Source organism: Eurytemora carolleeae, unplaced genomic scaffold (assembly GCF_000591075.1).
Source record: "Eurytemora carolleeae unplaced genomic scaffold, Eaff_2.0 scaffold232, whole genome shotgun sequence".
In the NCBI taxonomy this organism is placed as follows: Eukaryota; Metazoa; Arthropoda; class Copepoda; order Calanoida; family Temoridae; genus Eurytemora; species Eurytemora carolleeae.
Window position 1 is genome coordinate 328,979 of NW_019397021.1, and position 17,642 is coordinate 346,620.

General features: G+C 36.1%; 2 protein-coding genes and 1 long non-coding RNA gene across 3 annotated transcripts in view; 2 read left to right on the plus strand and 1 right to left on the minus strand.

Moving 5' to 3' along the window:
- LOC111711175 (uncharacterized) overlaps positions 1–1,179 on the plus strand; it is a 10,945-nt gene extending 9,766 nt beyond the window's left edge. The window contains exon 3 of the long non-coding RNA XR_002767198.1: positions 1,106–1,179. This is a non-coding gene — a long non-coding RNA (uncharacterized LOC111711175). The remainder of the gene's footprint in view (positions 1–1,105) is intronic.
- The window catches only part of LOC111711173 (dnaJ homolog subfamily C member 4), a 10,122-nt gene extending 5,288 nt beyond the window's left edge, over positions 1–4,834 (minus strand). Inside the window, exons 1-4 of the mRNA XM_023485453.1 lie at positions 4,711–4,834; positions 3,642–3,722; positions 2,105–2,192; positions 1,151–1,242 (exon numbers count right to left, since the gene is read on the minus strand). Of these exons, the coding sequence (XP_023341221.1) occupies positions 1,151–1,242; positions 2,105–2,192; positions 3,642–3,722; positions 4,711–4,796 (347 nt within the window). The 5' untranslated portion in view covers positions 4,797–4,834. The remainder of the gene's footprint in view (positions 1–1,150; positions 1,243–2,104; positions 2,193–3,641; positions 3,723–4,710) is intronic.
- Positions 4,835–6,083: 1,249 nt separating this feature from the next.
- LOC111711176 (ATP-dependent helicase brm) lies at positions 6,084–15,326 on the plus strand. Its single transcript, XM_023485455.1, has 13 exons — positions 6,084–8,848; positions 9,282–9,464; positions 9,626–9,696; positions 9,965–10,108; positions 11,169–11,369; positions 11,470–11,550; positions 11,821–11,991; positions 12,547–12,673; positions 13,089–13,220; positions 13,558–13,917; positions 14,165–14,281; positions 14,860–14,993; positions 15,130–15,326. Exons 1-13 carry the CDS (start codon positions 6,128–6,130, stop codon positions 15,185–15,187), a joined length of 4,500 nt encoding a protein of 1,499 aa, XP_023341223.1. The 5' UTR covers positions 6,084–6,127; the 3' UTR covers positions 15,188–15,326.
- Positions 15,327–17,642: the final 2,316 nt, after the last annotated feature.

The window sequence follows — 17,642 nt, forward strand, 5'->3', positions numbered from 1 at the left end:
TATCTATGGTTGTAGACCTTAGATATTTCAAACTATGAATTCTGTTAGATCAAATATTCTGAATTTGAAATATCAAAGGTTTACAACATCAGATTCCAAAGGTTTACATATTTGAGTTTGTGCCAAAGACTCAATTCCTTTATAAATTGACTGTAAGAAAAAATAGAAAAATAGAAAATAGAATACCTTTATTACATCTTCCATCATGTTATAAGCATCTAATATGTCGAGGTCTTGTTTTTGCAAAAGTTTTAGTTTAAAGTATCTTAAAATTTTGTGTTAACAGTGAATTTAGACAAATCCTTAGTCTTTGTCATTGTCAGCTGTTACTTTTTAAATTTGTTTCCTTTTAATTTTGTATTTTCCAGGGGGGGGGGCAAGAGGACTACTGCCCCCCCCCTATGTACGCCACTGTTTAGCATAGAGATAAATATTTAATTTTCAGAAAAAGCATATGTGTTAGTATAAGTAGACACATTTTTAAGTGTTTTAATTTTTAGTGAAGTCGGCAGTATGCAATTAGGAGATGTTAAAATAAAAATGTAGAAAATGCACATATATTGCGTACATTCAAACAAGACTAATTCATGTCTCAGTGACAAACAAAATCAAAAAGTATTATATTAAACTGAACGGGCGTTTCACCAGAAATTGATTAGTATAGGATCATATTTGTGGGAGGTTTGAGCTAAGAAGTTTGAAATTTTAAAGAAGATAGAAATGCGAAAAATTCATAGTTCAAATAATTAATTATACTTCCGGCCGTTGGAATAGGATTATTCAACAGAGATGTTAAAGTTTAATTTAATTAAAAGCCTGAATAAATATTTGAACCAACTGAGCTAAAGGCAAGGAAAAGCAACCTGTCCTAATCCGGTTTCATATACTACATTTTAATGAATCCATCAATAAGTATCTGTAACTTTATTTTTGATTAATTTTAAAAGATGGAGAAATCCCCGAAATACTGTTTACTTTATTACTGATAAACTTAATGAAGAGTGGTCGTAAAAAGATTGCCTTCCATTATTTACAATGACTCCCTAAAAAGTTATAATTAACTAAAACCAAAATTGTAAAAAGCTTAAATAACGTATTTTATTAGAAACCAAATCCTGGAAAAATAGTCTGCCGGTTGTTCTTTCTCTACCTGGGATCTTCATGCATTAGAACTTCAAGGTCATACATTCGTCTTTGCTTTTTGTTACCCAGAACACTGTACGCGGCATTAATCTTGACAAACTGAAAAATTGTGTAAAAAGTAAATTTTCCAGTTTTCTCCCCTACTCCTTAAACCTCTATGTCCAATGATAAAAAAATATTCCTAATATCCCTGATATTCCTGACCTCCCTGATATTCCAAATATCTCTGATATCTCTTATATCCTTGGTATCCCTGGTATCCTTGTTATCCCTGGTATCCATGATATTCCTGGTATTCCTAGTAATATCCCTGGTATCCTTATAGTATTTCTGGTATCCCTGATATCCATGATATCTTCATGTATCCCTTGTATCCCTGGTACCCCTGGAATCCCTGGTATCCTTGATATTCCTGATATTCCTGATATTCCTGATATCCCTGGTATCCCTGGTATCCCTGGTATCCCTGGTATCCCTAGTATCCCTGGTATCCTTAAAGTATATCTGATATCCATGATATCCCTGGTATCCCTGATATCCATATCTCTGGTATCCCTGGTATCCCTAATAACCCTGGTATCCCTAATATCCCTGGTATCCCTTGTATCCCTGATATCCCTATTATCCCTGGTATCCCTGGTATCTCTGATATCCCTGGTATCCATGATATCTCTGATATCCTTGATATCCCTGGTATCCCTGATGTACCTGGTAACCCCTATATCCCTATAATATCCCTATTATATCCCTAATATCCCAGGTACGTATTCATGGTAACCCTGGTATTCTTGGTATCCTTGGTATTCGTGATATCCCTGGTATCCCTGGTATCCCTGATATCCCTGGTATCCCTGATGTACCTGGTATCCCTGATAACTCTATAATAACCCTATTATATCCCTGATATCCCAAATATCCCAGGTAAGTATTCCTGGTATCCCTGATATCCATTGTATCCAACCTTGTTATGAATAGTCTCCATTTTAGCATCATCAACGCCTGCATTATAGTCGGGGTGGAACTCCTTGGAGAGCCGAATATAGGCAGTTCTGTAAAAAATATTTTTTTGTAAAAACTTAAAACTATATCTAAAACCAAAAATCTATAATTTTAAACACAAATATTTTACTTAACAACATAATGATACATAAGGTCTGCCACAAAGATAATCTAACCAGACGACACAATGTCAAAAAGAGTGTCTACCCCTCTGAAAAACTGCCAAAAAGAGTATACCCCAACTGCCAATTAGTGTTCCTAATTAAATGAATAAAATTTTCCACAAAATCTCTCGATAAACCCCTGATCGAAGAAAATATAAGAAGATTGAATCAATAAGAAATGTAAGATGTCTAAACAATTACAAGAATTTTTTTTGCCGAGATTATCACATTAAAAATAATGTTTTTTTCCCAACTTTCCAATTACTTCACTAAAATTTCTTTTTAACTTGTTTTCTTCAAAAATCTCTTTATTTCCTTCTCCTCCTCCCAAACCTGAACATTGTGTGTGCTCAGAAGATTTTTTCAAACGTCATTTTCATAAGAATACATTTAAGCCTATCTTCTTATACTTATTACTTATCTACCATTATTTAGATCAAGTAACCATAAAAAGATAATAATATTAAATCTGACAAACAATAACACTAAAATTAAATAGCATTAAAAATGGTCTGTTTTCCCATTTAATTTAGGCGGGAGAACATATTTTATGAGGGATAATTTTCAAAGCTTTAGAAAAATTAAATAAAATATTTTTAAATTTTTTATTTTATTTAATTATCCTAGAAATAGTAAAACTTGAGGAACAGATCCGGTTCCCGTTTCTAATCGACTGTACTTAACACTTTATTTTAGTTATCACGATATTGCCTGATTTAAAATCGTGACCCCTGTATCAATTGATTTCAGATGGTCTTTACACTCCAGAGCCCGCGATTTAAAAGCTTCGGCTCGAGTCGTAATTCCTTAAACCTGACTCAACTCTAACGACATCAGCTTTTGTCACGTGATTGATAGCTACAAGATCTTCGACTCGACATAAGGAGTTAGGCCCAATGAAAATAAAACCGACCTTGGTTGGTTTTAGTGGAGAATAAGGCTCAATGTTGCGTCTTGTTCTCATAAAAACTGGGTGCACCACTTCCTACCATGATAATCCGCCAAATAGAATATTAAACTGGTTTTTTGAATTCAACTCGGTGGAAAACAAGATGCAGCTTGAATCCGAAAGCTCAAGCCGTGAATAAGGTCCAATGACAGCTTAGACCCGAGCCGTATTTCCCCGAATTTTTTAAATCGCGGGCTCAGTATATTCTGGTGATCACTGAATCACCTGAGTTAAGATCGTCTTTACACTCTAGTATATTCTAATGATCACTGTGTATCACCTGAGTTCAGATCGTATGTACACTCCAGTATATTCCGGTTACCACATTATTACCTGATTTCAGATCGTCTTCACACTTTAGTACATTCTGGTGATCACTGTTTCACCTGATTTGCTCCTGTGTAGCTTCATAATCTACTCCCAGGACAGAATAATGTGTTTCAGCAGACCAACTTCTCAATCCAGAACTAACAGATAAACACGGGTTCAGAAAATCTAATTTTAACTCTTGCCAAAATAACAATCAAATACATTACATCATGATCAAAATAACAAGTTTAAATAAAATTTTTTGATACTTTTACCAAAATATTTATTCATTATCGACCCAATTAAGCGAATTAATCAAAATAACAACCAAAACAAGATCAAAATAACAACCGAAATAACCACTGACATAACAACTAAAAACCAATTAAGTAACAACCAAAGTGACAACCAAAATGACAGCCAAAATAAAAATCAAAATAACATCCTTTAGACAACCGAAATAACAATCAAAATAATAACCAATATAATAACCAAAATAAACATAACCATCAAAATAATAACCAACATAATAACCAAAACAACAATATTCAAATAACCAAAATAACAATCTAAATAATAACCAAAATAACAACCAAAATAACAATATTTAAATAACCAATATAACAATCAAAATGATAAACAACATAATAACCAAATTAACAAACAAAATAACAATATTGAATAACCAAAATAAAAGTAAAAATAACAACCACAATAACAACCAAATTAGCAACCAAAATAACATTCAAAATAACAATATTTAATAATAATCAAAATAAAACCCAACTTAATAACCAAAATAACAATATTTAAATAGCCAAAATAACAATCAAAATATAATAACCAAAATAACAATTTAAATTACATTGAAAATAACAATCAAAATAATAACCATCATAATAACCAAACTGACAATAAAAATAATGATCAAAGAAACAGTCAAAAGATGTTCCAACATTTTTGGTGCTTTCGATGAAAATTTATTTATTCTCCTCAATTCAGTTAATAACCCCCCCCCCCGAAAAAAAATCATATCAAATTAATCAACTAGAAAAAATTAGAAGGGGGGATTGGGCAAAGATTTAAAGAAATAAATACTCAGGTTTATAAAGGTTTTAAAGATAAAAAATGGAGAAATTAAAATACCTATAAAAATTAAAAGTTTTGTTTTCTCGTTGAAGGAAAGATTTTCTGGCAATACTTCTCCTCATGGTTGCATCATCGGTATTCATGGTTGAAAACTGGTAATTTGGAACGTAGAATACAACATTCTAAAAACAAATATTAACATCATTTCCATTGGTCAATAAATAACTTCATCCCAAATTCCTTCATATCAATTTAGTACATGTATCTTTTATAACGCACATGTTCATAGTTTGAAGTGTGGCTCAGTCTGAACTTCCTCTTAATAATAATAAATAGTATTAATACTCTTTTAAATACTTCAAATTCAGAGGCAAGGTATCAAATTAAAGGGGGGNAAACTTCAATTGTTCTATGTTAAAAGTAACAACTGTATTACGATTAATAAAAGTTCAAAATTTTGTACATAGAGCTCATGATGTTACACATGGTCAAACATGGTCAAAGATAAATATGTGGTCGCAGCGCTCGGTCCCCTCTCCCCTAGCTGTCATGTATAAAATTAATAGGAGGGGGGTGGAGATCACAAAAGCGTTTTGTAGGAAGGAACACAAAACTTTACTCGTCATAATTCATCTATAAATTATTTCTCGGTTATCTTCCTAAAGAAGTATTTTTGGACCCCTCCCCCCCTCATATCAGTTTTAAACATGCATCTCATATTTAACACATGGATAAAGTTGGTCATGTGGCCGCAGCGCCCGGCCCCCTAGCCTGTCCTAGCCGAGGCGTTCGGCCAACTAGCCAGTCCTAACCGCAGCGCTTGGGCCTGTTCTAGCCGCAGCGATCGGCCCAAAAAGTGTCTTAACCTAACCTAACCTTAAATATATATACTAATTATGTTAAAATTTGTTGAAATTAACGGTCTATCCTGCCCTCAAAGATCCGCCCCCTAGCCTGTCCTAGCCGCAGCGTCAGCCCAGAAATTGTCCTAATCTAACTTAACCGTGAAGTAATAAAAAATAATTTTTTTTTGTAGAGAAAAGTTGAAATCTAGGTAATTTACAAAATTGATAGTGCATAGTGGGGGGGGGGGAAGGGTCCGAAAATCGTTCAATAGTACAAACTAATTTCAGTCAAGATATCTGGCCAAATTAGGAAGTTTTAGTTCAATTCTCTTATCTTATAATAAACTTCCTTGTCATCATTAAAATAATCGTGTGAGAATTACTTGTCTTCTAGAAATGCCCCCCACACTTCGGCTTTTAAGCTGTGCAAACGTTTGACACTTGTAGTTGTACCTGCAAGCCTGCAGTGTCAAAAGTTTTAGTCCATAACTACAATGCCATCTGTGTGAAATCATTTAGTAATGGATAAACTAGAAATTAATGTTTAATGTAAGATGTTATATTATTTATTTTTCCTCTCTTTAATATATTTACATTATTTCAGGAATTTAGACAAATTAAATGATAAAATGAGTGATGAGGGTGGAGGAACCCCTCCTGCTCAAGCAGGCCCCCCTCCTCAGGGGTATCCAGGATATCCTCCTGCAGGAAGCAATCCTCCGTATGGCGGACCACCTCCCCCTGGGGCCTACGGCGGTCCCCCACCCCCTGGTGGACCACTTTCAGGACCTCCTGGACCACCCAACGGTGGACCAGGCTATGGTGGACCACCACCTAACCGAACCATGGGCTACACTGGTCCTCCAGGAGGGCCTGCTCCTGGACCTCCTGGTGGTCCACCCGGTGGTCCTCCTGGAGCTGTCGGAGGTCCTAGACCTCCGGGCCCTCCTGGTGGATATGGACCACCCCCAACAGACATACAGAAATTGCAGAATTCGATTAACGCAATGGAGGAACGAGGTATGACTGGGGATCCCCGGTATAACCAGGCCCGTCAGCTCCATCAGTCCCTGGTCTCCCAGCAACCTTCTCCTGGACCTGGTGGAGATCCAGCCAATGGACCTGGTCTTCCACCAATAGGACCTGGTGGTGCTAGTGGAGCATTAGGGAACCCTCAAGTGATGCAATTGAGAGCTCAAATAATGGCGTACAGGATGCTAGCTCGGCACCAACCTCTCCCGCCACAAATAGTTATGGCTGTACAGGGTAAGAGAACTGATGGTCCACCAGCTGGACCTCCAGCTGGGCCTCCTTATCCAACTACACGTCCTGGAGGTCCTTCTCCTGGTAGCGGATCACAGACACCTCCACCTCCTACATCTACTCCTGCCTCCACAACACCCACTACCGCTGCTACAGCTCCTCCTACTACGTCTACTCCTCCCACCACTAATGGAGCAGCTCCGCCTCCTCCTCGTCCTGTCCCAGGACCTGGCCAAAGTGGAGTTCAGCAGGGAAAACCCAACCGTGTTACACCCATTGCTAAACCAGCTGGGATTGATCCTGTCACAATTCTTCAGGAACGTGAAAATCGTCTAGCCAGTCGAATAGCTCATCGAATCGACGAACTCACTAATCTCCCTGTCAACATGGCCGACGATGTGAAGATGAAGGCGGAAATAGAACTACGTGCACTCCGACTGTTAAACTTCCAGAGGTCTCTAAGAGCAGAGGTTGTTGCCTGCACCAGGAGAGATACAACCCTGGAGACTGTTATCAATGTTAAAGCCTACAAGAGAACCAAACGTCAAGGTTTAAGAGAGGCGCGTGCCACAGAACGACTAGAGAAGCAACAGAGAATAGAATCTGAAAGGAAACGTAGACAGAAGCATCAAGAATATTTAAATGCTGTTCTTACACACTCCCGCGAGCTCCAGGCCTGGCATAAAAACAATCAGATCAAACTGCAGAAGATCAACAAGGCCATCCTGGCATGGCACGCCAACGCAGAGCGCGAACAGAAGAAGGAACAGGAGAGAATTGAGAAGGAGCGTTTGAGACGTTTGATGGCTGAAGATGAAGAAGGATACAGACTTCTTATTGATCAAAAGAAGGATAAACGTCTCGCATTCCTTCTCAGTCAGACGGACGAGTACATCAACCAGCTTACCGACATGGTCAGAAACCACAAGAAAGAGCAGAGGGCGAAGTTGAAGGAGATGAAGCGAGCTCAGAAGATCGAAGAGATCGCCAGGATCCCTGAAAGTCAGCAACGAGTTCCTTGTAAAAACAAGGTGACTGGAGAAGTATTGAAAGGACTTAATGCCCCATTGGCTCTTGAACTTGATATGTTTCTGGAGAAAAATCCTGATTATGATGCCTTGCCCCGGGACTACAGCGAGAGTGATGAAGAGACCGAGGACGAGGAGGAGGTTGAGAAGAAGGTTGAGAAAGTGGATGATGAGGATAAACCTAAAGGTGAGTTAGATGAGGTGATGAGTGCAATTGAGAAAGCTAAGAAAGAAGCTGATGATGAATATAAGAAGGGTATGCAAGGAGATACTAATTACTACGCTATTGCTCACACCGTGATAGAGGAAGTTCACGAGCAGGCCTCCATCATGGTGGGAGGTACCCTCAAGGAGTACCAGGTCAAGGGTCTGGAGTGGTTGGTCTCCTTATACAACAATAACCTCAACGGAATCCTAGCGGACGAGATGGGATTGGGTAAAACTATTCAAACAATTGCTTTGATCACCTACATTATGGAAAAAAAGAAGAACATGGGACCTTTCCTTGTCATTGTCCCTCTCTCCACCCTGTCTAATTGGGTCATGGAGTTCCAAAAATGGGCTCCATCAGTAGTTGCTCTCGCATACAAGGGTAGCCCTGTAGCTAGGAGGGCTGTGCAGAGTCAGATTAGATCTGGAAAGTTTAACGCCCTCATCACAACCTACGAGTATGTTATTAAGGACAAGGCTATACTTGCCAAGCTCAGATGGAAGTTCATGATAATTGACGAAGGGCATAGGATGAAAAATCACAACAACAAGTTGACCTTCACCATCAACACCTGCTACACAACCACTCACAGGTTGTTGTTGACCGGAACCCCGCTGCAGAATAAACTACCTGAGCTCTGGTCTCTCCTTAACTTCCTCTTGCCGTCCATCTTCAAGGCCTGCGATACCTTTGAGCAGTGGTTCAACGCACCCTTCGCCACTACCGGAGAGAAGGTTGAGTTGAATGAGGAGGAAACTATTCTTATTATTCGTCGTCTGCACAAGGTTCTCCGACCTTTCCTACTCCGTAGGCTAAAGAAGGATGTCGAGTCCCAGCTGCCAGATAAGGTAAACAAGAATAATTGTTGATTCAAACTCATTCTGATAATTTTTGATAATTGCGGCGACTTTCTTGGACTTCAACAGAGTGGGAGAGGGTAGAGGACGAAATATAATCAGAATAAAAGATAAATGAAAATATCTTACTTAAAAGTTTCTTCACTACACGTACACGTAGTATTTAAGGAGAATAATTTAGAGTGAACTTCAAAACAAGTAGAAACCAATCTTTTGTCCAAAAGTATGTGAGTTTACATTTGTCTCGTGTAATTATGGATTGTTTACAAATTATCTGAAAAATCTTGTTAGAATATGAATTAAAACCAATCGAAAAGACTTGTATTTAAGTAGTTAAAACCCTATAACAATTTATTTAGCGACCAAAAGTGTAATTGAAGAACTTTCATCAAAAACACGAACATTTAAAAATTATTTTGTCTAGGTTGAGTACATTATCAAGTGTGAGATGTCTGGTTTGCAGCGGGCCCTGTACCAGCACATGCAGGAGAAGGGGATTATGTTGACGGAGCACGGTGGTAAGAAGGACGGGAAGGGAGGAACCAAGGCGTTGATGAATACTATTATGCAGCTCAGGAAACTTTGCAATCATCCCTTCATGTTCCAGGTCAGTAAAACATTTAATATTTTTATTTTTTGTGTTTTTATAGAAAAAAACGTGAAGTTTTGTATCATTATATTTTATAATGTTTTAAACATTCAAAAACATTTTAAACAAAAAATTTAAACTAAACCTAAAAAGTTTCTCAACATTTTGTTACTTTTCAGCATATTGAAGAGTCATACGCGCGTCATGTTGGTATGCCTACTGACGTTATCCAGGGTCCGGATATTTACAGGTATTTTGACGCATTTTTCATGACTTGTACGCAATTAAAAGAAATTCAAAGTTGCGCACATAGGATAAGACTTCAGAGACGGTTGGACAGAATTGTTATATTTATGGCTCCCTGAGGCTGTAAGCTTGTTTCAATTTAAGCGAAATCTTTTAAAATACTATAAAATGACATAACTATTGATTTAAAGCAACAAATTAAGTTAAACCTTAGGATTGCTAAAATTTAAGAGATGATTGAAGTCTCGTCCTGTATGAGTAACACTGTTTAGGGCATCTGGAAAGTTTGAGCTCCTTGACCGTATATTCCCGAAGTTGAAGAGAAGCGGTCACAGAATCCTTCTCTTCTGTCAGATGACACAGCTGATGACCATCCTGGAGGACTACCTCAACTGGAAGCAGTACAAGTACCTCAGGTAGGTCAAAAAGTATATAATGTTGGATAAAAGCTTGTTTACTGAACGATTTTAGCATCAGGGTCAACTTCACTCCAACTGGAAAGTTCAATCCAATTGGGTTTTAATCTATATATAAATTTGGCTTGTCTGTCTGTTTGTTTGTCTGTTTGTTTGTTTGTATCCAATAAACGTCAAAACGGCTGAACCGATCGGGCCCAAATTTGTTGTGTGACATCTAGGGACTCCAGGGAAGGTTTATGAATGATCAAAATTTCAAATATTTGTCTCCATCAAAATTCGATCTTCATTAAATTTTTGAAAATTTTGAAAATCCACGAAATTTTTTGTGAAAATCCGCGAATTATTTTTGTTTTGTTTTACGATGTACACAAAGAGAACATGTTCACAATTAATTTAGAAGATGGGCGCTAAGGCTAATAAAACCACCAATGTGTAAATTTGTAACTTCTTTATGTTGTGGCTAGTTATATAAAAATCAGTTTTATATTATATTATATGTCAATGATTAAAGTAAGAGCAAAATTGTGGAACTCCTCAATATAACCAATATATTTTAGAAGTTTTCATGACAAAAAAAGAAAAAAGGTTCAAATAGTCACCTTAGTATTTTTGTACATTCCCTGTAAATGGCAGAGACAAAAGAATATGTTCCTGTTGGGGTCTTTTCGTGATCTCATTATGGCTGTAACTGCTGTAAAAGATTGAAAATCATTATCTTATATTTTACCACGAGAAAACCTTCTTTAATGTAATATATAACTTCGTCTGTTTATCGATCTATCTAACTATATGTCTATTTATCCATCTATCTAACTATATGTCTATTTATCCATCTATCTAACTATATGTCTATTTATCCATCTATCTAACTATATGTCTATTTATCCATCTATCTAACTATATGTATATTTATCCATCTATCTAACTATATGTCTATTTATCCATCTATTTAACTATATGTCTATTTATCCATCTATCTAACTATATGTCTATTTATCCATCTATCTAACTATATGTCTATTTATCCATCTATCTAACTATATGTCTATTTATCTAGGCTGGATGGAACCACTAAGGCCGATGACCGAGGTGGTATGTTGAAGGAGTTTAACGCCCAGGACTCTGACCATTTCATCTTCCTGCTGTCAACCCGAGCCGGAGGTTTGGGTCTCAACCTGCAGACTGCTGATACTGTTATTATATTCGACTCAGATTGGAATCCTCATCAGGATCTTCAGGCGCAGGATCGAGCTCATAGGTAAACATCAAACAAAAAATCTTTTTTATAAATGCGGGCAGAAGAAATAATTATGTGAATAAAAAAAATTCTAATTTTGTAATAATATCTTTTTGTTTAGAATTGGACAGAAGAATGAGGTTCGAGTTCTCAGATTAATGACAGTTAACAGTGTAGAGGAGAGAATCCTAGCCGCAGCCAGGTTCAGCCTTCTTTTAATATTTTTTTACTCAGATATTCTTAAAATTGTCGATTATGTCAATCTATGGCCAGACATTTGAAATTAATAATGATGATAATCATTGTTTTCTCCTGTTGTTTTTTGGTTTTATAGGTTGTATGAACTAGAAATTGCATACAAGAACGTAATAATTTGATTTTTCTCTTTCAAATATTTTAATTTCAGACTTTTTCTGTTTTATTAACACTCCATTAAGTATTTCATAAACTAGTTTCCATTCCCTGTATCTAGGTATAAGTTGAATATGGACGAGAAGGTTATCCAGGCTGGTATGTTTAATCAGAGATCCACGGGTAGTGAACGTCAGGAGCTTCTTCAGTCCTTGCTACGTGCTGAGGAGAGTGACGATGAAGAGGAGAATGAGGTTCCTGATGATGAAGTTATTAATCAGATGATTGCCAGGTTAGAAGTATGGTCTTATTTCATTTCATTTGACACTGAATTATGTAGTATAGTATGTACACTGCATGTCTAGGAAACTAATTTCAGTAGTATTTTTTGGATCAAAGACATTCTTTAAGAAAACTTGCGGAGAGGCAAAAAATTGGGTTTTTGTGGGGGGTGGTTAATAAATGAGAATATATTTATGGGGGTTTTAATATTTTGAAGCTTCAAATTAAATTTCAAAATTTACCACTTGCGTTGGGACCCCCACCCCGAATTAACCATAGTGAACAGCATTTGGTTTCTTCTATTTGAAATCAAACGTCTATAATTCAACAACCTTTTACCTATAAGATTTGTATATTCTATGTTTCATTCAAAATGTATATGCCGACAAAAAAATAGCCAAGATAAAAGGCTAAAAAATTATGTTTAATGGGTCAAATTGTGATCGAAAGTCACAGCTTTCTGGAATATTGACAGAACCGTTAAATCCACGTGCCCCACCCAGATTTCATGATTATTCAAATATCCGTTCTTGGAGTCTTTTATTTATATTATGTCTGGGTTTAGATCCGACGAAGAGCTGGAACTGTTTGAGAGGATGGATATAGAACGAAGACGAGAAGAGGCGGAGCTAGGAGCGGAGAGGAAACCTCGTCTTATTGAAGAATCTGAACTCCCAGATTTCCTAAATCAGGCACGTTTTTTGCTGCTATTTAAGTTGGAAGGGGAGCTTCACGAGAGTCGAGCTAACACCCACCATACAGAAAAACCCCCAAAATTGTGGAATGGGCACACGACTGTTAGACTCAAGTTATGCTTAAAGATCATAGAGGCAACAATTGTACATTGTACACTGTGTGTACTACACAAATTTCATGATTGTAAGGGTTTAACTGTAGTAAAGTCACCTTGTTGGAAAAAGCAATATAAAGTCGCCCATTTTGGAAGTGGCAACCATTTTGATAAATTTCAATTCAAGCATTGCCCCTTGTATTTTCTTATTCTCGCGAAGCGCCTCTTTTACGGGTGCGGTACACGCACAGGCGGACACATCTGGGGTCCATTTCCAAGTGTCGAGTGCAACGTTATTGGATCAATAGCCTGTTCAGGATGATGACGATCTGGCGGATATCGAGGCCGAGGAGGCCAGAAAGGAGCTGGATCTAGGACGTGGGAAGGGACGAGGATCTAAGAAGGATGTGACGTATCAGGAGCATCTCAGTGAGAGAGATTGGCTTAAGGTAATAAACTTTAACAATCCATTCTTTCCCAGGTACTCGGCATAGGTCGTAAGGTATTATATATAAAATTTCGAATCTAAAACCCCTAAATGGTGGGGGGGGGGGGGCCAATAGGTTACAAAATTTAATTTTCTTTTTTTTTCTCACTTAAATAAATTCGTTTTAAAATTTTATGTGTCAAGGGAAATCTTTCCCATTAGCCTAGTATTAAGATGTTATGTTTTCAATATTTATATGTTCGCGATGCTTTAGAAAAGAAGAGCTAGAAACTTTTTAAATACAGAATAACGAAAAAAATTTATCGAGAACATTTTTTTAATTCTAAATTTTTGTTTAGGCCATCGGAGCTGAGGATGAGGGGAGTGATGATGATGGATATGATGATTCTCCAAGTAAGAAGAAGGGAGGAAGAGGAGGGAAGAAGAAGAGACGGGATGACGAGGATGAGGATGATGAACCGAAGAAGAAGAAGAAGAAAGCCAACAGGTCCATGATAAAGAAGATGAAGAAGCTGGTTGAGGTTGTGAACCAATATCAGGATGCAGATGGTCGTGTACTCTCTGAACCCTTCTACCAGCTCCCTACTAGGAAGGAGCTGCCCGACTACTATGAGATCATCAAGCGTCCTGTTGATATCGCCAAGATTGAGCAGAGAATTGAGAGTGAAAAGTACGAAGATTTCGACGCTATGGAGAAGGTAGTAATCCCCAATACACACGTAGAAACTTAAAACCCAACAATGAGTTATCTTTTTATTTAAAGTTTACTTACAATGGTCGTCGGATATATAAATACGACGAAGACCCGTTTCAATTTTTGATTATATCCAAGCTTTGACAGCATATGATACATATAAACATGGAATCAAATTAACAGCTTGTCTATGTTTACTTGTAAACTTAAAGAGAAATGTCGTCTTCATTGTATTGTTAATAATTATTTAGGACTTTATGCTGTTGTGTAAGAACACGCAGTTGTACAACGAGGATGGAAGCCTCATATACGAGGACAGTATCGTCCTCCAGTCTGTATTCACCAACGCTAGGGAGAGATTAGAACAGGTACAGTTCTTATCTCAGATTTAATTCATGATTAATCATGTTTTTGAACTATGATATTCGACCGTTTTAAAAGTTGAATGAAATTGTACTAAAATGATGTTGAAAGGAAGTGTAATGATGAAATTATTTTAAGTTGAATGATAAGATATCAAATCAAATGGAACAAATAAATGAAAAATTAGAAGGAAAATAAAACATAAATAATCGGATTAATGAAAGGAACTAGATCAAAGAAATGAATGATGATTTTATGAAATCATGAATATATAATGAAAAGATGATGAAGAGCATAAAAAAAGGATGATTTTATGAAATCATGAATATATAATGAAAAGATGATGAAGAGCATAATAAAAGGATGATTTTATGAAATCATGAATATATAATGAAAAAATGATAAAGAGCTTGAATAAAAGGATGATTTTATGAAATCGGGAATATATAATGAAAAGATGATGAAGAGCATGAATGAAAGGATGATTTTGTGAAAAAATGAAAAGTATAAAAGATTTGATTAATAATGAAGGAACCAAGGCAAGGATGAATACATAAATGAACTAAATATTGTGTACCTGCAGGAGCCGGATGAGCCTGATGATGATGAGGGTGAGGACAGTATGATGGTTGAGGATGAGAGCTCAAGGATGTCGACCATGTCTAGCAGCAGCACGAGCTCAGCTAGGAAGAAGAAGAAGGAAGAGAAGGCCGCCAGGTTAGAAAAATATATTTAAATTTAAAAAAGGAATTTAAGTATGAAGTAAGAAATAAAAACCAGGATAAAATCAAAGATTCAGAAATTTTAATGTTTATCAATAATAATGTTTGTCAACCTTTTATCACATTTTTAGGTCAAGTAAGAAGAAGAAGAAGAAGTATGTTGAAAGTGATGACGAGGATGATGATTAGATATTAATTGGTCCAATAATGAATTAATCTAATCAATATAATTGATTGGTTGCTTTTTAAATCTCATTATTATTATGTAAAATAGAATAATTGTACCGTAGTTGTGGAAATATTTACAATAAATGACGTATTTCACTTACAAGACCTTTTTCAATTTTACGATTAATTTTATATTTTTTCACTAATAATTTGTACTGCACAGCATGTTTCAGGCTTCGCATTCCTCCACTAGAACACTTCATATGTTTTATAAAACACTTTTGAAATATTTATTCAGAAAGGACAAAATGAGAATAAGTCGTCAATCTTTATTGTTTGTAATTTCATTAACTTACAATTTTTACCGAGTTATTTATTTATAATATATATTTTAATGCCATTGGAGAATAAGTTTAAATGACATAAAAAAAGCAAGTTATCTATTTTTATCCGATTCCTATTTCGTTAATTTTCCCTATTATGCGAATGAATCTCTAAAGAGAACGTACATACTGGATGAAAAATAATTAATAAAAGGGAGGGGGAAATGATTTTTCTAGAAAATATGCACTTCCAATATTTTAAGGTCAACCTTATGCCCCTCATTATTTCTCTGTTATGGTACATAAAGGTTAATATTCTCTCCCAGGATCATATTCTCTCTTTACCTACTCCTAGGTTAATATTCTCTCTTTACCTACTCCAGACACCTTGATCGTAAACATTGAACAAAAATTGTTTCCTCAGTTACTAATACCCCTACTGCACAGTTTTTTTTGAGACACCCTGTATATATATATATATAAATTGGTCTGTATACGGAGTGTACAGTTCAACAGAAACTGGACTCCCTTTGTTTACAAACACAGACTTAGAATTTGTATTTAACTTAGATATAGATTTACGTAAACAAACAAACAAAACTTTTTGATTTTCAATCGTGAAAATTTCGTAGGTCTATCTGAAGACGACATTTACATGGGTCATTAGTCTATTTTTTTCTAGTCTTTACTTTCCAAACGATATCTTTTCATGCAATTAATTCCAAACCAAATAAAACCTTATGGCCCAACCTGTCGTCGTTGCCTTAGTCTGTTTCACTTTAGTATTTATTCACTTTGACCTACACCTAGGTTCATAGTCTCTCTTTATCTACTCCTAGGTTAATATTCTCTCTTTACCTACTCCTAGGTTCATATTCTCTCTTTACCTACTCCTAGGTTTCTTTACCTACTCCTAGGTTCATATTCTCTCTTTATCTACTCCTAGGTTCATATTCTCTCTTTACCTACTCCTAGGTTCATATTCTCTCTTTACCTACTCCTAGGTTAATATTCTCTCTTTATCTACTCCTAGGTTCATATTCTCTCTTTACCTACTCCAAGGTTCATGTCCTCTCTTTACCTACTGGTTAATATTCTCTATTCTCCAACTTCTAGGGTAATATTTTCTTCTTTCTACTTCTTGGTTCATATTTTCTCCTTTACTTACTCCCTGGTTCTATCCTATTCCTGGAGCAAAAACAACCTTTTTCCTGACCAGTCTATCCCAGTGTGTATACTGTATAATGAACTCATGTTTTTAGGAGAATTACACATTTATTTTCCTTTATTATGAACACACGTTTTTACATACATACTAGCATATTAGAATATAGGAATCTTAAGAAACTGCTTTGCTTAGCTAATTTAGGATAAACGGGCGTTTATATTGTTTCCGACCTAAAATGTGATAAATGTGAATACGAATTCGATTTCTACCGGAAATGCAGACTGTGTGCGTAGATTGCGTATTGCGTAATTCTATTGTTTTTATCTTTCTATTTTCGAAATCATTACATTTAAGCAAAGTTACTTGTATGACTTTTCTACTTTTCAACTACTCCGGTTTGCAAGATTAAGAAAACTATTTTGATTGAATATCAAGGTTTATAATAGCATAATAAATATTAAACAATTTTCAGAAAAATGCTTTTTTTGAACTGTCTTAACTGAACTTGGCAATTTAAAAGCCCTGAGTATTTGTGGAGCCCTTTTATCTATCTATCTTTATTTTTATACACTTTGCTTGTCTGTCTATCTGTGTGTTTGTTTGCATCCAGTAAACGTCAAAATGGCTGGACCGATCCGGAAATCGTATATTAGAAATTACCGCTGGTTTTGTACAAAATTGTTTACTTTGACGGACCCAAAGCATGCACATTATCATTGTTATTGAAATTGTTACAATTTTTTGTTTCCCCCCCGTTCTATCAATTTTGTACATAACTGAAGCGGTAATTTCCTAATATACGAGTTGTTGACCCCCTTCTCCCTCCTATCAATTTTGTACATGGATTTCACATGTATCACTCACCCGGACCAAATATAACGCCCGGTCTGGATGTAACGCTGCACCGGCCCAAATTTTGATCAAATTTTGAAAATCCACGAAAATCCGCGAACTTTTTTATTATTGTTTTATATTGTAGACAAAG